We start from the raw sequence: 23,018 nt of genomic DNA on the forward strand, positions 1-23,018 counted from the left end.
TGCTCCACCTAAGCTTTTCAGTGGAATAGAAACCAAGGATTTTCTCTCAAGTCAAGGGAAAAAACATCCATTTCTAGTTATGAAACAAAATTGCCTTAGGGTTACTGCTTGGCAGGGTTGTTTTATTAAGGAATGTCGCACCATCTCTCACAAAAAATACTGTTCCCATTGTGCTTTTCATCTGTGCCAGCTCTGCATGCTCGATTCTATTCCACAGAAGTTTCCTTGCTAACCTCACTTATTGTGTATTCAGATGCTTGCAAAAAATGGATGTCAAATAGTGTTCCTTACCTGAACTTTTGTTTGAGTATTGATGGTGGTCACATTGATCGGTATCAGATGTTTACATTTTACATTGTCTCATGTTATTACGTTATTTTGACATGGATTTTAATTTTATTAATAACTTGCCAAGTGCTCGCTTCAAATGTACATGTTCCTAAAACAGAATTAAGATAGTGGTGGTTTTAAAGAGTGCACGTATAAAAGTTTAGGTGAATGGCAAAAGTTTTTGGGGAAAAAAGTTCAGGAAATGGTACTTTCTTTCCTTTCACTATTCTCAGCTGTCCATAGGTTTTTATGGAAAGGTAGGAATAGCTCCTGCTGGAGTTCATCATAGAGGTTTGTAGAGAATAAGCTATTCCAGCCTTGTAGTACCAGCTGAGCTAAAGATGTGGATTTAAATGCATTTAGTTAGATCAGCGTAGAAGGCTGTGTGATTGGGATTCGTGTTTTAATGTATAAAAAACTACCTATGCCTGTGATATTTGAAAGAGTGTTAATGTATGTTTCTTTCTTACAAGCTCTCTACTTAATTCTCCTCTTCCACAATTTCGTTCCTGAGATAATTGAATTTAAGATTCATTTAAAATAATTTGAGTAATTTTTGTTATATTGTTTATATTGGAGACATTCTTGTCACTTCCTCTAGCATGCTGAAGACTGAGCTCTCATGTTTCAGGACGATGGTTCAGGAATGAAGTAGTGGTCAATTGGTTGTAAAGAAATACAGATTGCCATCCAGAAAAGTGGACGGAAGAAAAGAATCAGCTAAGTGTTCTGGTTTGCCTGGCATGAACAGCTGGAATACAGCAAGTGCCAAGCAGTTATTTTACACTATGTGGAAGAGTCATAGGACATGTTTGATATAAGCTGTGTGTAGACAGAGTAGATAAACAGATTGTTGTTTGTATATTGTGCACAGATGTTTTGTAAGGAGCCTCAAAGTATTTAAAGCAAAAAAAAAAAAAATCATTTAAGTAAATATACCCCTCCCCGCTTTTTAATGAAGAAACTGGAAAATAAATCATACTCACCGTGTTGTTATTAACCAGGCAGCAAATATAATAAAATTGTAATCTATGGATTACCTTGATATTTGAAGCATTGATAATTGTATATTTTTTCAAGGGACTGAGACCTTGCTGTCATGAAAGTTGTACATAACCACTGTGAGAAGAAACGTGACTTTAAAAGCAAGTAGAATTAATTATACTTGCTAAGTACCTTTTCCACTTTGCACAGCATATTTGCAGTCATCTGCAGCTGAAGGCCATATTGCCCACACGCTTCATCCTTCCATCTTGCATGGTGTTTATGATTTAAATGTAAAGTTTCCCTCATGCTTCTGATCTCATCCTCGATATCATTAAGATTCCGTAATAGAAAAGCAACTTCTGTAACAGGTTGGCAATGAACATATTGAATCTATCACATCAAAGAAATAGTTGTAGGATGGCGTTAAGACTCTGCTTCTTTTTAAAGTGATCTGTATGGGCAGATCTTTGAGTCCCTGTGTAATTTTACTGACTTTGATCAGAGTCCATACAGCTGTAGTTGTTTTGAAGAATCAGATGTTACTGTTGTGCTGTGAAGGTTAAAGGATGGTATTCTCTTTATTTGTTGGAGACTATCATTATTAGTTACTTGGTGGTATGGCAATTTAAATATTATTTTTTTGTGTATTTGCCAACTGTAAGACTACTTGGCTTCTGCAGCATGTTGATACCAGAAGTTCTGTGGGAACATAGGTAAATTTTTAAAAACTGGTTTTCATTATATAGAATAATTGTAGTGATTTTCTAACATGTTGTTACACTATACTTATCTAAACTTCAACACACACACATTTTCTAGAAGTATTTACTACTGAGTGACAGATGCACAGCTGTGAGTCATTTACTTGAAAAGTAGGCAGATAATTTTTAAAAATGGAATGAAAAGCTTTAATAGCAATACAGAGCTCTGGTGTAAATTTATTTTATGTGCAAATGTCCTTTATTATGTGGCCACCACTTACTTCCAAAATACTGTTTTTAGAATACAAATGTCTGCAGATATTCAGGATTGTTTTCATATTACATATTTATACATATGTGTGTGTGTGTATATATGTATATATATATACATGCATATAGAGTGTGTGTATCTCTTTAACACTGAGACATTTAAAAGGCTAAGGTTTCATATTCAAATGTTTAAAAGATAAGGAAACAATATAATTGCTTTCCTAGTTCTAAGACCATCCCCTCCTGTGTGTTTGTGTTGTGATACAGCCTTTAATTACACAATCAAATATTTCCCCATGGGATTCCTAGTTTTTGAACATTGCTAATGCTCTCTGTCTGTTCTCATAGCTTTCTTGATTGCTTATCATAACAGCGATCTCTTCAGCGTCCCAGGTTTGGTGCCCAGAGGATGAACACCTTGCAGGCAGTGACAAAACAGTGAGCTCTTCGGCTGTCATGCTGAAGCAGCTTTGCATAGCGGTAGAGAAGAGGTTTCAAGACAGTTTTTACTTGCTATAAGCAGGATACTATCCTTTCTGCTTCTGTTTTCCCACTCTATACCTTGCAATTTTAATAATAGTATTACAGGCAACAGTCTGATGCATAGTGAAGTGGAAAATGTGAAAATTCTGTGTGGGTTCCCACCGGTCCATCTGCCTGGCTGGAATGTTTTACCTTCACAGCATGGACTTTGGCACTTGAACTAACACGAACGTAGATAGCGGTGGGGAGCTGATGCTTTATCTGGAGGGAAGATGCACTGTGGGCGAGGGCCTTAAGGGAGGAATTGTCTGAAGGTTTCACAGTGTTTGCTGATGGAAAGGGAAGATACTGGAGTCCTGCATCCTCTTTCTGGCTCCTAGGGAAGAGTTCTGTAATGTTTACAGGCTCTTTTGCCATTGGCCAACATTACCTATTTTTGACCGGTTACCTTTGATTTCTCAAAATGTTCCATGGTAATAGGATAAATGCTAATTTTTTTCAATACGGAAATAGGAAGTACGCAAAAGACTTCCATTTTTGAAAATTAAATTACAGAGAAATAAAAGAAGAAGCTTCTTCAAGCATAGAAACATTGGAATAGTTCTGTGTGAATTAATATTACAAACTTATGTTTCTAGTGGCAAGTTAATTTGAAGGAAAAATATGATTTTCATGATGTCGTTAGCACCATCAGCATTTTTCTTTCTGCCTCATTTCTGAGGAAAGCTAAGAAAACAGCAGTAGAAAAATTTGCAGGTGGCAATATGGAAGCTTAATTTTAAAAAAATTACCAAAGATACTGTAAAAGTGTTTGGCAACTATTATGGCAGAGATGCCTTAGAGGAGAAAGAGAAATGCCTACTGTGGTAAAAGTGCCTGTAGGGAGCAACAGAAGTGCAGGGCCAGGTTCAGCCAGATGACCTGCTTCTAACCAAGTACTATAAGTGTTAGCCCGCACAGTTTGCTCTGAAATGCATTCTCAGTTATTTGTGTGTGCCTTTGACGAAATTATCTTCCTACATAGCGTCTGTTGTACTTGGGTTTTGGAACAGGAAAACAAGCTCAGTACTGATGACGAGGTCAGCACACTGCTGGGAGCTGTGCTTTGCAGGTTACCAGCTGCTCCCCAGCCAGGAGGAGGTCATCTCTATTTTAATGAGTTGTGGCTTCTCTTTCTCCCTCTCCTTCTCCCTGTCTTTCCTCTTGATATTTGTTGTGATATTCCTTTATGATGGAGTTGGTGGACTTAAGAAGAATATTATGTCTGAATTAGTGGTAGAAATTAGCAGCTTCAATACAGAAGTGTGCATGTGCTGGATGTCTTCTAAATGGCGTGGGCATTGGTTATACCTCATTTCTTTAACCGGCTGCTGGAAGAGTCAGTAGCTCTGGGAGCACTGTTCTCTCTTTCCCACCCAAACAGGCTAACAGGTGGGCTCTTAGGGTGTTTTGGGCCTTGTAACAGCTTTTGTTGATTTTGCTTTTATGTTTCAACTAAATCTGTTTTACATTGGGAAGCTGAAGTAAAGTGTTTTTTTTCTTTATCTCTACAGAAAAAAAAATAATTAAAAACTCAGAGTGAAAGAAACAACTGGGCTAACCTCCTTTCAGTTACAGTAACATGAACTTGAGGAAACTTTGCTGATACCTTTTGTGTACAAGTGTCGCTAGAATTTGGCTCAGTAATGAACTCTTTAATCACTACTTTTCCTAGAGACTGCAGCTAATCCTCTCAGCATGTCTTTCTATGAGTTTATGCTATTGCTTTTTCATGCTATATAGTGAAAATCTGAAGTCCCAGCCTGAAATTTGTGAAATATAGTGAAAGTCTGAAATCCAGTTTGAGATTTCAAGGTAGTGTCACACAGTTTATGTAGTTTCTTCTGTTCATATTTGCCACTGAAGAAATACACAAATATTGATGATGATCCCAAAAGATCAAATCAGATTGCTGAACAGTAGTTATACATCTTTAAAGTCAGTTCCCACATATATATAAGTAAATATCAGGCAGTAAAATAGTCCTTGCTGATAAATGATGGGAAATCATAAGCAGTGCTTTACCCATCCATATTAACTTGAGATGCATTTTACCACTCTATTGAAATGTTCAGTTACCCTTATTAAGAAATTAGTATCTATTTATAAAAGTTGCTCAACGGTGTGATGATGGTAATTCATACTGTAGGAATGACTTGGACTATTGGAACAGTTGACAACATTGTTTTAAAATGATTGCAATGGGTCGAGATAAGCCAGTTTAAGATTTGTTAAGAAGCAAGTCTGCTTATATATATTTTTTTATCTGTTGGATGCCAGGAAAGTTCTTTGCAGATATTTGGTGGATGCACAGATACCACTACAGATTAAAAACCTCTTGATGGAATGGTCCATCAAGGAATGAGAATGCAATGATCCTTTTTATCTGTGTTTCTCTACTGCTAATCTCCACAAAACTTTATTTGGGATTTTTTTTTTGGTAGCTGTCAGGCCTGCATAATGCAACTGTTCACACACTTCTAACAGGAGAAAGCAAGTGTGCCAGTATGGACAGACCTGCTGAGTAACCAGTGCAGCTCAGGATGCCCTTGCCCTGGGCCATGCCAGGAGCAGAGGAACAGCAAAATCCTGTTCCAGAAGGGAGAAAGGTGACAGAATGATACCAGAGTGGACAGAGATGTGTTGCTAACCCTTTGAATGTAAGAATAGCTATACTAGAGCAATCAGGCTTGGGCATTAAATAACATTTGGCAAAGAATTATGGAAATGGTTACTGTATGTATAGCAATGGGAAGGTTGTGAATGGCTACACACTAATTGTGTGGTCAAGCAAAATACAGCTGATGTTACAGCAAAAAGCTCAGCCCCTCAAAACCTACATTTTCCTAATGCTGAGATGGTGCTAGGCATCAAAGGCCTAGCTGACACAAATATATATATATTTATATATATACATACATATATATATGTAACATATAGATATAAAGATAAGCCAAGAAAATATAAATTATGATTAAGCTATTCCATTCACAAAAAAATAGAAAAGTCAAAATTAGAATTTCCATGCCAGCAATTATTCATCTTCTTACACTGTAATAGTATTTCATACTGCTTTGTTATAACATAAGGTCCCTTTATGATGTTGTGCTTTTAAAATATATATATATAATGTCTATAAATGTACATACTTTGAATTCACAATTTAGATAACAATTCTAACTTTTATTTTTTTAATCTCCACACAACAGAAGTCCCAACTATTATTGCACAGTATAGTGCTCTGTGGCAATAGTTTATTTTCTTAGTGAAACTCTATTTTACCAAAACTGATAGAGATGGCATTTCTTTTGACAGAACAACTTTAAATTTGATGGTGTCATGATTACCATGAACTCTCTCTTATTTAAAGGATTTATCAGATATGAAGTGTGTGTTATTTTTGATGGGTAATTTTTCAGGTGCTTTTCAAATCTGAAACTCCCTGTTTGTTTTTTTTTTTAACCAGCTTTTTAGTATTTCCACTTACCATTACAGTTTCATAAGAATAGAAGGTGATGCCTTTTAAACTTGTTTTCTCTTCTTATCTGTTTCTCTGATGTCTGTCCACACTGGGAATTTGAATAAATGAATCATGTTTAATTTCTCTTAAAAGCGGTTCAAGCAGAATGAATTTGTCTGTTTATTCAGCTAGTGTAGACTGGGATAAATTTTAATTGTCTCATCTAAAAATTTACCCAATGTTTAAGCCTTGTATCATTATATATTTCGTGGATTTAGAGTATCTAGGTCTCATTACAGTCTTTTAAGGAGTACTTTTAGCAATATATAAGACAAGTTTAAATGTAGTTCCCAAACTTGGCTTTAAAGCCAAGTCTTTTAATGCCACATTCCAGTGATTCAATCTGCAGTAATGAATTTCTATATTAAAGTGGCTGAATTTTTATATGCCTGAAAGAAGCAAGACTGGGGTCTCAGGGGGAATAGCACCAGGCTAACCATTTAAGACACTAATGATTTTTTTCATGAACACCCCCCCCACTTCCCCAACAAGAACAAAAAAAAAAAAGATACATTTTGGCAAAAATCATATTTGATTAAAAAAAAACCAACTCAGTGAAACTATTTAATTTTCAGTTTTCCATTGTTGTTTCAGGTTGTCTGACATTCTACAGTTTGTATGTCTTTGTGAATTAAGTAAAGAGAATCATATTAAAAATGATCCAAGCACTGACACAATTTAAAAAAAAAAAAAAAATTTTGAAATACAAATAGGAAACATATTCATCACATTGCAGCATTATTACCAAATTTAACTTTAAACCTTACTCTGACCTATCTCTAACTCCAGCTTTACTCCATCTTTACTCCAGCTTCCTTTACTCTAACTCTAACTCTACTCTAACTCTACTCTAACTCTATGTCCTGGTTTCAGGTAGGACAGAGTTAATTTTCCTCCTAGTAGCTGGCAGGGTGCTATGTTTTGGATTAGAATGAGAAGAGCGCTGATAACATGCTGATGTTTTAATTGTTGTAGAGCAGTGCTTACACCAAGCCAAGGACTTTTCAGCTTCTCGCTCTGTCCTGCTAGTGAGCAGGCTAGGGGTGCAGCAGGATCTGGGAGGGGACAGACCCAGGACAGCTGACCCAAACTGGCCAAAGGGGTATCCATACCATCTGACGTCATGCTGAACAATATATAGGGGTGGCTAGCCAGGGTGGAGGGGGGGGCCGGCTGCTCGGGGATAGGCTGGGCATCGGTCAGCAGGTGGTGAGCAATTGCATTGTGCATCACTTATTTCGTACACATTATTACTATCAATACTATTATTATTATTGTTGTTGTTGTTATTCTTTTCCCTGTCTTAATAAACTGTCTTTATCTCAACTCACAGACTTCACTTTCCCGTTTCTCTCCCCCATCCCGGAGAGGGAGGGGGGAGGGTGAGCGAACGGCTGTGTGGTGTTTGACTGCCAGCCGGGCTAAACCACAACACTCTACCTCTACTCTACCTTTACTTTTACTCTAACCCTACCTTTACTCTACATTTACTTTCTCTAACTCTAACTCTACTCTAACTCTACTCTAACTTTACCTTTACTTTTACTCTAACCCTACCTTTACTCTACATTTACTCTAACTTTAACTTTATTCTAACTTTATATTCTAACTTTAACTTTACTTTATCTCTAACTTTATCTCTAACTCTACATTTACTCTTACTCCAACCAGAACTCCAACCTTTACCCTAACTCTACCTTTACCCTAACTCTACCTTTACCCTAACTCTACCTTTACCCTAACTCTACCTTTACCCTAACTCTACCTTTACCCTAACTCTACCTTTACCCTAACTCTACCTTTACCCTAACTCTAACTCTACCCTAACTCTAACTCTACCCTAACTCTAACTCTACCCTAACTCTAACTCTACCCTAACTCTAACTCTACCCTAACTCTACCTCTACCCTAACTCTAACTCTACCCTAACTCTAACTCTACCCTAACTCTAACTCTACCTAACTCTAACTCTACCCTAACTCTAACTCTACCCTAACTCTAACTCTACCCTAACTCTAACTCTACCCTAACTCTAACTCTACCCTAACTCTAACTCTACCCTAACTCTAACTCTACCCTAACTCTAACTCTACCCTAACTCTAACTCTACCCTAACTCTAACTCTACCCTAACTCTAACTCTACCCTAACTCTAACTCTACCCTTACTCTAACTCTACCCTTACCCTAACTCTACCTTTACCCTAACTCTACCTTTACCCTAACTCTACCTTTACCCTAACTCTACCTTTACCCTAACTCTACCTTTACCCTAACTCTACCTTGACCCTAACTCTACCTTTACCCTAACTCTACCTTTACCCTAACTCTACCTTTACCCTAACTCTACCTTTACCCTAACTCTACCTTTACCCTAACTCTACCTTTACCCTAACTCTACCTTTACCCTAACTCTACCTTTACCCTAACTCTACCTTTACCCTAACTCTACCTTTACCCTAACTCTACCTTTACCCTAACTCTACCTTTACCCTAACTCTACCTTTACCCTAACTCTACCTTCAATCATAGAAACATAGAATATCTCAAGTTGGAAGGGACCCATAAGGATCATCTAGTCCAACTCTTGGCACCACACAGGTCTGCCCAAAGTTTAGACCATGTGACTAAGTGCACAGTCCAATCGCTTCTTAAATTCAGATAGGCTTGGTGCAGTGACTACGTTCCTGGGGAGCCTGTTCCAGTGTGCAACCACCCTCTCGGTGAAGAACCTCTTCCTGATGTCCAGCCTAAACTTCCCCCGCCTCAGCTTAACACCATTCCTGCGGGTCCTATCACTGGTGTTTACAGTGAATTGGTCACCTGCCTCTCCACTCCCCTTCACAAGGACCTTCACAAGGAAGTTGTAGACTGCAATGAGGTCGCCCCTCAGCCTCCTCTTCTCCAGGCTGAACAGGCCCAGTGCCCTCAGCCGCTCCTCATACGTCTTCCCCTCTAGGCCCTTAACCATCTTTGTCGCCCTCGTCTGGACACTCTCCAACAGTTTAGTGTCCTTGTACTGTGGTGCCCAGAACTGCACACAGTACTCGAGGTGAGGCCGCACCAGCGCAGAGTAGAGCGGGATAATCCCTTCCCTCGACCAACTAGCAATGCCGTGCTTGCTGCACCCCAGGATATGGTTGGCCCTCCTGGCTGCCAGGGCACACTGCTGGCTCATATTCAACTTGCTGTCAACCACAACCCCCAGATCCCTCCCTGTGGGGCTGCTCTCCAGCGTCTCGTCCCCTAGTCTGTATGTATAGCCAGGGTTGCCCTGTCCCAGGTGCAAGACCCAGCACTTGCTCTTGTTAAACTTCATGTGGTTGGTGATCGCCCAGTTCTCCAATCTGTCCAGATCTCTCTGCAAGGCCTTTCCACCCTCATCAGTCCACAACTCCTCCAAGTTTGGTGTCGTCGGCAAATTTGCTCAACACACCTTCTAGTCCTACATCCAAATCATTTATAAAGACATTGAAGAGGACTGGCCCTAAAATGGAGCCTTGGGGGACCCCACTGGTGACCATCCGCCAGCCAGATGTGGCCCCATTAACCACAACCCTTTGAGCCCTGCTCGTCAGCCAATTGCTCACCCATCGTATGATGGTTTTGTTAAGTTGTATGCTGGACATTTTGTCCAGTAGGATCCTATGGGAAACCATGTCAAAAGCCTTGCTGAAGTCCAAAAAGATCACCTCAGCTGGTTTCCCTTGGGTCAACTAGGTGGGTGATCTTATCATAAAAGGAAATCAAATTTGTTAGGCAGGACCTACCCCTCATGAACCCATGTTGGCTGGGGACCAATGACTGCATTGTCCCCCAGGTGTGCTGAGGGTGCACCCCCAGGTGCTACCTTTACTCTACCTTTACTCTACCTTTACTCTACCTTTACTCTACCTTTACTCTACCTTTACTCTAACTCTACCTTAAATCTAACTTTAACTCTAACTCTGCCTTTACTCTACCTTTACCTTTACCTGTGCTCTTACTCTAACTTTAACTTTACTCTAACTTTAACTTTACTCTAACTTTAACTTCTACTCTTAACTTTACATTTACCCTACCTTTACTCTAACCCTACCTTTACTCTAACTCTACCTTTTCTCCAACGTTGCTCCAATGTTACTCCAGCGTTATGCCAATGTTGCCCTAATGTTACTCCAATGTTACTCCAACATTGCTCTCACTCTAGCTCTAACTTTAGCTTTACTCTATCTTTAACTCTACTCTAACTTTAACTTTACTCTAACTCTACCTTTACCTTTACTCTAACCCTACCTTTACTCTACCTTTACATTTACTCTAACTTTAACTTTACTCTAACTTCACTCTAACTTTCCTTTATCTCTACCTTTACTCCAACTCCAACTCCACCTTTAACTCTACCTTTACATTTACTCTACATTTACTCTTACTATAACTTTCTTCTAACTTTAACTTTATCTCTAACTTCAACTCTAACTTTACCTTTACTCTACCTTTACTCTAACTCTACTGTTGCTCCAACGTTACTCCAATGTTGCTCTAATGTTACTCTAACTTCACTCTAGCTCTAACTGTAGCTCTACCTTTATTCTACCTTTACTCTAACTCTACCTTTACTCTACATTTACTCTAGCTTTACTCTAACTCTACCTTTAACTCTACCTTTACATTTGCTCTACATTTAGTCTTACTCTAGCTTTACTCTAACTTTACTCTAACTTTACCTTTACCTTTACTCTACCTTTACTCAAACCCTACCTTTACTCTAACTCTACCTTTGCTCCAACATTGTTCCAACATTACTCCAGCATTACGCCAATGTTGCCCTAATGTTACTCCAATGTTACTCCAACGTTACTCTAACTCTAACTTCACTCTAGCTCTAACTCTAGCTCTAACTTTAGCTTTATTCTAACTACTCTACCTTTACTTTAACTTTACTCTACTTTTACTCAAACTCAATCTTTATCTTTAACCCTAGCTTTACTCTACTTTTACATTTACTCTAACTTTAACTTTACTCTAACTTTATTCTAACTTTAACTTTATTCTAACTTTACTTTATCTCTAACTTTATCTCTAACTCTACCTTTACTCTTTTTCCAACTTGAACTCTAACTTTACTCCAACTCTAACTTCACTCTAATTCTAACTTTAATTTTAACTCTAACTTTACTCTAACTCTAACTTTACTTTAGCTTTACTCTACCTTTACTCTAACTCTACCTTTAACTCTACTGGTACTCTAACTCTATCTTTACCTTTATTCTAACTCTACCTTTACTCTACATTTTCCCTACATTTACTCTTACTATAACTTTCTTCTAACTTTAACTTTATCTCTAACTTCAACTCTAACTTTAACTTTACTCTACCTTTACTCTAACCCTACCTTTACTCTAACTCTATGTTTGCTCCAATGTTGCTCCAACGTTACTCCAATGTTGCTCTAATGTTACTCCAACATTACTCTAGATCTAACTCTAGCTCTAGCTCTAACTCTAGCTCTACCTTTACCTTTTCTCTACCTTTACTCTAACTCTACCTTTAGCTCTACCTTTACTCTACATTTACTCTTACTCTAACTTTACTCTAACTTTATTGTAACTTTATTTCTAACTTCAGCTCTTTTACCTTTTTTACTCTAACCCTACCTTTACTCTAACTCTACCTTTGCTCCAATGTTACTCCAGTGTTACATCAGTGTTGCTCTAACGTTACTCCAGTGTTAATCCAATGTTGCTCTAGCTCTAGCTTTACTCTAGCTTTACTCTTACTCTAATTTTACTCTAACTTTAACTCTAACTCTAACTTTAACTCTGTCTTTACTTTTATAGACTTTCATTTGGGTGTGGGGTTAAGGTTACAAGCCTGATTCAAATCAGGAAGCTTGATTAAGACACTGATAGCAAAGCAAGACTGTATCAGTTTGGCTTTGAATGGCTGTTCTGAACTTATCTAGACAAAAAGACAACTTGCTTTTGGGTTTTGGTGCCTTTTTCTGCGTGTTGGCAATGAAAGATTGGGGAAAGCTGCAAATGAATGTGCATTCAGCTGTGTTTGAGCTGATCAGCTCCCATAGATTTTAGGAGGAAAAGTAGTTTAGTACAAGATCCTACAAACCAGAGTACGATTTTTTTTCTCATTGCTGTAATAACCAGTACATATTTTATAGCCCTGACTTTTTCAAATTTACAATTAAAGAGTTTTCATTGTGTTTTCTTTCAGATTCTTCTCATTCTTTTCATCGAGATGAGACGATAGTTATTGCCCTTGCATCTGTCTCTGTACTAGCTGTTTTGATTGCTGCTCTGTTCTTTGGATACAGAATGCTCGCAGGTAGTGTTTGATGATCCAATTTTTTTTATATTGTTCTTTTGACTGTTTCTCAAAATTTTATTTGTCTTGTCTTCTCTCCCAGTCCCTATTACGTTTGTATGTAATGCTTCTTTCTCCTCTTTGACATTTTATGATATCCCTTTCATAACAGTTCAGAGAGATTTATAATAATTTCTCTAAGTTGGCATTTTGAGGCTCATTTTTCCTCAACAAATCCTCTACTCAACATAGACAGCTTAAGTGAAGCTGTAAACATGCTTTACACTTACTGCCAATGACATTCAGTTATCAAAACGTGTGTAGCAGGTAGCCTTATGTCTGTAGTTATCAGCACCTTCACTACTGATCTTACTGACTCTGAAAAGTTTAGAGGATTCCTTCTTATTTGTTATGTCCACATTATGTGTTTCTACCAAGTCCCAGGTAAGTTTTACTTTTGCTTGTAATATGGCCAAAAAAAAACAAACCCATCCTCAAACTGCTTGATTCCCTTCCCACCCCTTTCCATACAGGAGACCGTAAACAAGGTTTGCACAGTATGAACATGATGGAGGCAGCAGCATCAGAGCCCTCTTTGGATCTGGACAATCTAAAGTTATTGGAGGTACATGTTCAACTTGTTTCTTAATCTTCATTTTTATTCAGTGAAAGACTTGTGGTCATACCACTTCTCACGTATAGTTACAGCAATAAATGTTTCAGTGTACTTCTGTAATCTTTTCTTCTAAATCACAGTTTAAAATCAAGAAATAGAAAGTTACAGCAATTATGTTTTGCCTGGCTTTGGTAGCAATATTGTTGGTATTAGCTACAACACATTCTACCTTAAAAAAAAAAAAAAAAATTAAACAGTGGAAGGTAACGGATGCAAGGGGAGTTGGAATGTGCTGTATTTCAGCATTGCATCAAAAATCCTTCTTTTTGCTTGACACTGTTTTAAGTACAATATCCTACAGTAGTAATTTGCAAAGCTTTGGTAACACTATTGGGGCACAGAACTGACTGCAGATAGGGCCATATATTTCAATAGTAGTTCTCTTACGTATTGTCATTATTCACAGTGAGGTACTCTGTATTTCCATGGCAACTAGAGGCCAATCAGAACTTTCCACTGAGCTTGGTGTTAGATGTATCACCAGAAACCTGCAGAATTTTATGCTTTCAATTGTTATACGTGGTAGAACTTGCATGGAATTTTTAAAAGCTTTTTAGCTAAAAATAAATCAATAGAATGACTGAAAGAAATCGAGTGATGCTTTTTTTCTTGTTGCCCATTAGAAATTACAGCTACAGATGCAGGCTGCAGACATGTAGTCCTCACTGTGGTGTGCTCTGGGCAAACAGGGAAAGCAGATTAACTTGCAAAGAAATTTGGGTGCCCTCTGCCAACAAAAAGTACTTGAGGTAGAGTTTACAAGAGTACAAAGGTACATATTGTAGAAGTGTGGCAAAGCCTCAGATGAAATTACTTATATTGATACACAGTCTTGGAAAAAGCAGCAATTTTGTTGATGGAGAGATCTACAGGATCTTCTGTCCTTTTTCTCAAATCCCAGGAGTTGCCACCTCACCTCCAGCCATAGGGTGTTGCAGGACAAACTCTCTTCACCTTTGTTTGCCTCTTGTGTCTCTGTGGGTAGAATATATTCTGTATTTGTACCTTGAGGTGATTTACTGTCACTTTGCAATTCACATTGAGGACTCTGCCTAGGGAGGTCTGAAGAACGGAAAGTCCTGCCTGTTAAATGATACTTTAGTTTAGAAAACTTTCCTGTTAGATAATTTTATCATCTTTAAAATCATTACTTTATAATCCCTTCTGCTTTCCCCTCCTACTCCATTTGTAAGCATTTTAAAAAGTAAAAAGATGCTTGTTTCACATTTAGATGTGCCTGTAAACGATTTGAATTCAATAGATTCTTAAATTCTTATGTAGTTAGAATGTTTTGAGGTTTAGAAACTAGGACTCTTCATGAGGGTGGTCCAGTGTTCTGATTTAGAGCAGAGATCACATCTTTCTTCAGTTGCCATGGAGATGGAAAAGGCTTTTCTGTGAAGACTAACAGTGGAGGCTAGAATAAAGATTCACAGGTAGCAGCGAATTGGTTATTTCTTTCTGTTAAAACCTGTTTACTTCTTTTGGTATCTATCTTGCACTGCAAATGCATATATTGTCATTATTAACCTAAAATGTACGGCTTGTAAAGCTACCCTAAACCTAAAATGTGTAGCTTAATGCCTGCGATCTCTGGAGTTAATTAAAATTGATCACATAAAAGCTATAAATGTTTAGTAGTCAAAAGTTTAATTAAAGAGCTTTTTCAGCATAAAGCTTATTGATTTTATTGATATCCCATATGAAGCTGCTGAGTAGATTATTTATGATTTATTTATTAGGTGTTCAGACTATAGATCAATATAGTAACATAGATCTAAGTGGGCCTATGCTAGGGTTTTCAGCTCCAAAACAACTTTTATGACAGTATTCTAATTCTGATTTTCAATACAAAATATTCACTATTTTTACAGTGTAATTCATTATAAAGGTTGGCATATAATTGTTGTAGAGTTAAAACTTTGATTTTGCCTTTGTTTATTACTTAGTGAACTAATTATGTAATTTTTTTGCAGTTGATTGGCCGGGGACGATATGGAGCAGTGTATAAAGGCTCCCTAGATGAACGCCCAGTTGCTGTGAAAGTATTTTCTTTTGCTAATCGTCAGAACTTTGTCAATGAGAGGAACATTTACAGGATTCCACTGATGGAACATGACAACATTGCCCGCTTCATTGTGGGAGATGAGAGATTCACTGCAGACGGGCGTATGGAGTATTTATTGGTGATGGAATACTATCCCAATGTAAGTGTTTCAAAGAAATCAATTGGATTAGTTTAGATTCCTAAGAATAGCCACATAAAAAGGATGCACTTCAGTATTGGCCAATTATTTTGAATTCTTCTTGCACAGTAGTCACCTTTGCCTGGTGTAATGTGAAAATAATCCATATAAGTTACAATTTTAATGAACCTTAGTGTGGCTTACTGTAATACCCTTTAAGGTTTCTCAGTTACTACTATCAAATGTAGTCTTAAAATGTAGTCTTAAATTCTTGGTTGTAATATTTTGCTTTTGGTTATAGTTCACTTTTTTAAAGCAACTGTGCAATAATCGAGGACAGTATTTGAAGAGTTATTTTTGCTTAAAAATAAATTAATACACTTAAAACTACTTATTATTAAAACATTACACCTCTATTATGGTACTTATAACCTCACTTAGTAGCTGTAAATGGCAGGGTGTTGTTTTTTTTTTTAAATACAATGAAACATAAGGGATCCTCTTACCTTTTTTAAGCTTTATAGGGAATACCATATTTATTTTGTTGTACCCTATATTGATGATATAGAAGAATTCTTAAGAAAGCAGGCTTACTTTCAAGGACCGTATCTTCAAATTTTCTTAGCTAACTGGGTGCTTACATCCTCAAATTCATTGCTCTGAGTTCCTAACTCTGTGTGAGCGTGTGCGTGTGAGTACACAGAATGAAAATATTTTTAAAATGCACACCATAAATGTGAATTGCTTATCACAGAAAATCGTAAAATACGTGTTTGAGGGGTTGCATATATGAAAACGCAAAGATTTACATTTCACATTTTATTTATTTATTTTTTCCTTGTGTGTAGAAAAGGTTTTTAACTGTTCTGTTAAATAATACTTTAATGAGCTTTTTGGTCTCAAGTAAGTGAACTCATTGTATTTGTTCCAGTGTGCAAAGGTGATGGCTGAAGCTTGATTTGTTAGGGGGCCAGTAGGACAAAAGCTGCTTATTCAAGTAGCAAAAAGAAACAGAACAACCATAAATAGGAGTAATGATGGCCTTTTCCTTAAGATGTTTCAAGTTCTACGTATATGCTTGTGTTGAAATTTAAATTGCATTTGTGTATATAAATATCTAAATATATATGCAAGTTTAAGAAGACAACATATCACTTCACAAATATAGAATGAACATTTTAATTGAAAATTTTAAAGTGAGAACATGCTTGATTGTGTCAGTTTATAAGAGATGGACATCTAAGAAGAGATTGCAAAGACTAGAAATGACTACAGAAAAGGATGGTCTTGTCCATGCTGTATGCACAGTGGCAAAGCACTTTGGCTCTGGCCTTCTGTGGCAGGGTAGGCTTATTTTCAGCTGAGTTGAGTGAAATCAAGTGAGTATTCTGTTCTTGGGAGGGCTTAACATAACTGTCTTAACAGGTGATCTGTTTTTGCTGGTTTCTTGAATTAAATGATTTTTAGTTGAAATGTAATTTGGTTGAAAATTGTCTTGTTGCTTCTATAAACAGGATCAGTTAACAATCTGATTAAATGCACAGATGAAGCTTATAACGTCATATTATCAGATTCTTTCCCAATATGGTATTAAAAACAGCAAGATTAGCCTAAAATCAATCCACTGGTGGCTTGGAAGTCATTGGAAAAAGTGCACAGCAGGTGTAATTAATGCACAGTATGGTCTTAATTCAGTGAGCAGATGTTCTGCTGTATGCTGAGCTAACAGCAGGGAAGAAACCCTGCTGTGGAAACCCTACTAAAAGGGAATGGCACCATTCAAACTATACCCATAAAACTTATTTCAATAAGGGGCAACCCATGCAAGATGTGCAAGTGCAACTCCACATCCAAAATATCATTCTCCCTGGAAAAACTTCTCTTATTGAAAATAGGAAAACACAAAATGGAGCATTTTCACACAGAAAATTGTTTTTGTTGTTGCCTGGGTGAAAGCGAGACATACCAGATTAAACCAAATCACATTATTATCCAAATGCATTCAGAAGGATGAAGGTAGGGGAGCACGTAATAAAAGGGAGGATATGTGTATAGACTAATCAACATGCTATTGTGATGGTACTGTGAGGTATGGCAGGTGAATAAGCAGTGAGTAAGTTGCAAGGGATGGCACAGCATGAAATACTGAATAGTCATAGAATTGTGCCCCTCGTATTCAAACATTCATGTCTTTTTAGAACAAATAAAAAATTGTTGTAAAACACATAGTAGAATCTTATGATTGTTAGAACAAAACCATCATTTTAATCAAAAGCCATAATCAGAACAAATATCATCAATTTAACATGTAACTCATGACTCTGAAAAAGAATGATCTCATTTACAAATCTCTCACTATCTTGACTAAAACTTTTCCTGGTTGTCCTTTATATGGAACTTCACTAAGAACATAAAATCACAGTCCTCAGACAGCTTAAAAATATATAGCAGTTAGAAAACTTTGGAGCAAAAAGGTCTTGAAGTTGGTTTGAGATCTTTATACACTATTTCCCAGTTAGACTACGACAGTCCTGTTGCCTCCATGAGAATGGGTTGGAATCTCAACCCACAAAACCAAGAAAATCTTTTACTGCACCTAAGTTTCTGGCAGTCAGTCCTTACATCTCTTGATTTTATTTTTTGGGGAGGAAAAAAAAAAGTACAGTATGTATAGCACAGTAATTTGTTCAAAGCAAACAAGGAAACTGTGTTCTAATACCAGAATTGCTCACAGCCTCTGGAGCTTTGCACTGTGAGAATCTTTGCAATGAGCATTGTAGCAGGAATCATATCTGAACCCAAAGAGTCTAGTGCTAGGCAGGAGCCAAAAACTAAGTGGGAGAAATATACATCAGAAGTGGATGTATTTTGAACTGTGCAGTCTATCTTCATTTACCTTAAGTTTATATATAGACAAACTATTTTATCTCAGTATTTCATATTTTACAACTTTGCCTTATCAAATGTGGACTTTGGCAGAGAGAGGATTAAGCCTAAGATTTAGGCCTCAAGGAGTAACAAGAATTTTTGCGCACCCCTGATTTTGGATTTGGGGTTTGTTGCTATGGTAAAACTGAAAGGGAAAAGAAGCTAATGTATGCTTGTATTTCTTAAAGCTTTAAAAAATAAGGTAAAATTCTTTATAATTCATTACTAGATGGATTTTCAGCATGTTGTTACTAAAATGTATTCAAAGTTGGTATGACAGCATTTTAAGCAATGAAAAAAAAAATGTTGTGTAAACCTGTGTGAGTGATGTTTGGTCTGTGTTTTCACCAAGGAGGTTATCTGTTTATGGGCTCCTTATTCAATACAGTCTAAATCTGAGAAGTTGAAAGATTTTTGTAATTATATTAAGGAGTGTAAATAACTGGGGTTTAGTTTTAGTGTTGGATTAAAAAAAAATTCTAAGGCTTCAGTCATTTTAAATTATGGTATCTATGTACATCCATCTGAATTGTGCCTATGTTACATACCTGAATGTTGACTCCAAATGCACTCAAATGGCAAATATCCATTGTTTTTTTAATCAAATGTCACTTAACTGATTTTGTAATAGTGTTTTTTATTTGCAGCTGTGATAGTAAGATGCTATGTACTGGTACATCTTTGAGATTAAATATTTTAAACAGTCAAAAGGGGATCATCAGTAGTCATAAATAACCATTATTTTATAATACACGTGCAGAGAAGGCTGGACTTACTGTTATTTATGCATGGGTGTTTGCTTTGTTTAAACTGAGCATATTGTTATTGAAGACTGTACAAAAAAACTGCTCAAAGATGTTACAGTTTGCAGGATCTGGCTCTTGTTTGAGTTTCTAGAATATTTCAGTGTCACAATTGACACCCTTTCTTCTGGTTTTCTTTGAAGATTCTACCAGAAATTAATAAACAACAACAACAAAACAACAAAATACAATGTGATGTTCTTTTTTGCTGTTTCTTCAGTGCATGTGGACTCACTCCTATTTGGAAGCTTCTTTTTTTTTGTTGTTGTTGTTTCAATGAATAAACATAGGATAGCAGGGGAGATGCAAGTCAGGGATGTTCTCTGTTTTTCTGTAAATACTAATGGTTCAAAGTCTGCTAATTAGTCACCCTGGCTGCCATATTTGCAGTTACCTTTCTCCTTCTGTTGTTCAGAGAAAGAACTTTTACAGAAGAGTAAAAGAAATGCATATATTGTTTTTGTTTTATAACTGTCATTACTCCTAAAGGCAACCCCTATTATTATGCAATGTATGATAAATTTTCTGTTCTACTTCCTTACATAAAACAAATGGCACCACTAAAATTAGTGAAAATCTTGTGTTTTATAATATCTGGGTATACACAGAAGCAGTTGCAGAATTATACCTTTCAGGAGCAATGGATAAAACTGTCCTTCTTAAAGATTTGTACTTAATTATTCAACTTGATAAAGATTTTAATTCAGTATTTATTTTATTTTATTTTTGTTAGGGTTCGCTGTGCAAATATTTGAGTCTCCACACAAGTGACTGGGTGAGCTCTTGTCGGTTGGCACATTCTATAACTAGGGGCTTGGCGTACCTACACACAGAGCTACCTCGAGGAGGTAAGGCCGGGAAGGGATGCTAAAGTGTTCACGATATTCCTATTGCTGTCAGGTAGAAGATTCCTGCCTTTCTTTTTACTTTGTGACAGTACAGCGAGTAGGAATGCAAATAGAGATTACTCAGTGCTTCTGATATGTTCTTTCCTTTGAACAATTCCCTGTTGTGGGCTATGCCTATGACACTTCCATGAAAACAGGGAGTAAGAGCCAGCAGAGTCCCAGAGACAGGCAAGAGGAGGAGGCAGAGTTGTGCAGTGCTGCTGTATCATGGCAACAGATTACTGAAGACCTGAAGCACTGGATGTCTGTCGAACAGAGATCAAGCAGATGGAGTGTTCTGTTTGTTTTTTGCAGCTCAGGCACAAATCAGCACAGCAATTTTTTGTGTGTGTGTGTGAACTGTATACATAAAAATAATTCAATCTTCTAATACCATTGTAGTTTTATTGTATCTCTTGGTATTTGCTGAAGGGTGTGAGCATAGTCTTCTCTGTGTACAAATGATACTACTGTTTTTTTGTGTTATATTAGTGTTGGATCTGCTGACATATTGATATATATCTCTGCTCATCTGCTTCAGCCAGAATTTCAGCCATCTGAAATATCATGATTATATAACAGGTATTCTGATATCTGTGATATAACAGGCTGCAGAATATGGTCTGGCACGGAAGCATTAGCTTTTGGGCAGTAAATAAAAGGATGGTAATGTTAATTCCACATTAAGGTGCTAACATTTGGATTAAAGTCCCAAACCATATATTTCAAATGTTAAGCATCAACTCTAGCACAGAATGAAAACTGAAGATGCTGTTAGAAGTGCCAGACTGAAAATACCTAACTTGGTATTTCTGTGTGCCATTGAAACTGCAGCTATCATCATTCTGAAATGTGCAGACAGGTGTGTCTGTTAGCAGCCAGAAAATGTGTAAACCTTCCATCATAAAGAAGAGACAGCCACAGGCTAATCTGTAAATGCTACAAAGGAGCTCATGGAGTAGAAAGAACTCCACAGTAAAATTGATTCTATTGTGCTGGCGCTCTTACTAACTACATAAATTGCACGTAAACTGGGAACAACTGAGATTACTCTTTGGAAAAGATCAAATTCCTTGCAGGATTAACATGTTCAGCTCCTGTAGAATAATATTGTCTATGTATCTTCTGAATAGGTGCCAATCTCAATTATAATGTAAATAGCTGGTGCTGTATTTGACAGAGGACTGTAGATATGAGAGAGAGCATTTGGAATGGCTGTCAGGTCTGTGGCAGCAGGTCTATGCTTAAGTACACAACATCTTCCCTGCCAAAATCATGCTGAAATATCCCTTGGAAAGCTTATTGGCAAACACTAAACCTGTATATAACAGTAACCTAATATGTTGTATAGATATGGTGAAGCTATGAATGCCAGTCAGTTTTCAACAGATAGCATACTGTGGAGTTCACTATAAAGAAGCAAAAATGTTAGCTTTCTAAAAGATAAGTTGATTTTCTGTTTATAATAGGTGAGCAGACCTAATGAGGTTCTCTCCTTTTGCCGAACAGTAGAACTGCTCAAATAATAACAAGCACTTTCATATGTCCAAATAGACCATTACAAACCTGCAATATCCCATCGTGACTTGAACAGCCGCAATGTACTGGTAAAGAATGATGGAACATGTGTAATTAGTGATTTTGGACTCTCCATGAAGTTAACTGGAAACAGACTAGTACGCCCAGGTGAGGAAGATAATGCTGCCATTAGTGAGGTAAGTATAAATAAAGATAAGCCAGCATATAAAGGAGGACAGATTGGGAGTAACAGTATGGGAGTAACATTGAGAAACAGTTGTTATAAGGTGAATATTAAGGTGGTACAATTCTTTTAAGGGGGAATTGGTGCAATAGGGGTAGAAGTGGCTGAAAACTTGACAGGATGATTTTATTGTCAAAATACTCAGAAACAAACCTAGCATTTTGAAAGATTGGCAGCCCTGGAGTTGGAAGTTTTGTGTGTGAGAGATGATATATGCAAGGTAGGTTTGGGTGCAAGCCCCTCGAATCTTGTTCTGCAAATATTACTTAAGTCCAAACATTCTTTGGAAGTCAAGGAGTTCCCCCACACACATGCACACACATCCTACAACCATTTCTTTGTGTCATCTGTAATTTTATGGACTTTAAATGGATATATCTGGGAAAATAAATGCATGTAGAAAGACATGGACCATCTGAAAAGGGATCAGAACAGAATAATGGGGGATGCTCGTAAGAGTAACCTCTGAGAAAAGATGGAAAGAATTAGGGTTGTTTCGTCTACTGAAGTACAGACACAGACAAGTCCTCACATATGTAAAGTGCTTAACAGAGAAAGGAATAAACTCCATTCAGTTTAGATAGGACAAAAAGTAATGGCCTTATACTGTAGGAGGGAAAGTTTAGGTTAGTTATGAAGAAACATTTCTTATATGTAGAAGACAATGAAGGTCTGGAAAGGACTGCTGAAGAAGGTTACAGAATTTGCATCCTTTCATGATTTTAAAGGAACACTGTGGAAAAACATCTGCTAGATGTTTAGATATATTACATACATATGCAAAAATATGCTAACATCTGAACATAGGCTACTCAAATACAGTGAGACTGTTTTAAACGAAGACTGAAAATCCCCCAAATGCTTCAGTATATTTGTTGTCTATGTGTTTTTACAGTAAATCTTTACATTTCATTCAAAGCATGTCTCGCAGTACTAATCAACGTCCCTTAGAAAGCATTACAGTAATAATACCTAGTGCACAGGTGCTCTTTTTAGATCTCCGTTCGCTGAACGAAGAAACAGGGAAACCACTGTTTAAAATGCAGAGAAGTGGAATAGCCCTTTGACAAAATATACTGTCCTGTAAGGGCTGATGAATGACAGCTCTAATCTAACATCGTCCCTAGTGGAAATAAATAGATGCCTTC

At 37.1% G+C, this 23,018-nt stretch overlaps 1 protein-coding gene across 1 annotated transcript in view; it reads left to right on the forward strand.

Moving 5' to 3' along the window:
- The window catches only part of BMPR2 (bone morphogenetic protein receptor type 2), a 112,066-nt gene that overhangs the window by 73,020 nt on the left and 16,028 nt on the right, over positions 1–23,018 (forward strand). The window contains exons 4-8 of the mRNA XM_040561845.1: positions 12,539–12,649; positions 13,162–13,253; positions 15,281–15,511; positions 19,955–20,069; positions 21,663–21,823. Of these exons, the coding sequence (XP_040417779.1) occupies positions 12,539–12,649; positions 13,162–13,253; positions 15,281–15,511; positions 19,955–20,069; positions 21,663–21,823 (710 nt within the window). The remainder of the gene's footprint in view (positions 1–12,538; positions 12,650–13,161; positions 13,254–15,280; positions 15,512–19,954; positions 20,070–21,662; positions 21,824–23,018) is intronic.

Source organism: Cygnus olor, chromosome 6 (genome assembly GCF_009769625.2).
Source record: "Cygnus olor isolate bCygOlo1 chromosome 6, bCygOlo1.pri.v2, whole genome shotgun sequence".
Classification (NCBI taxonomy): Eukaryota; Metazoa; Chordata; class Aves; order Anseriformes; family Anatidae; genus Cygnus; species Cygnus olor.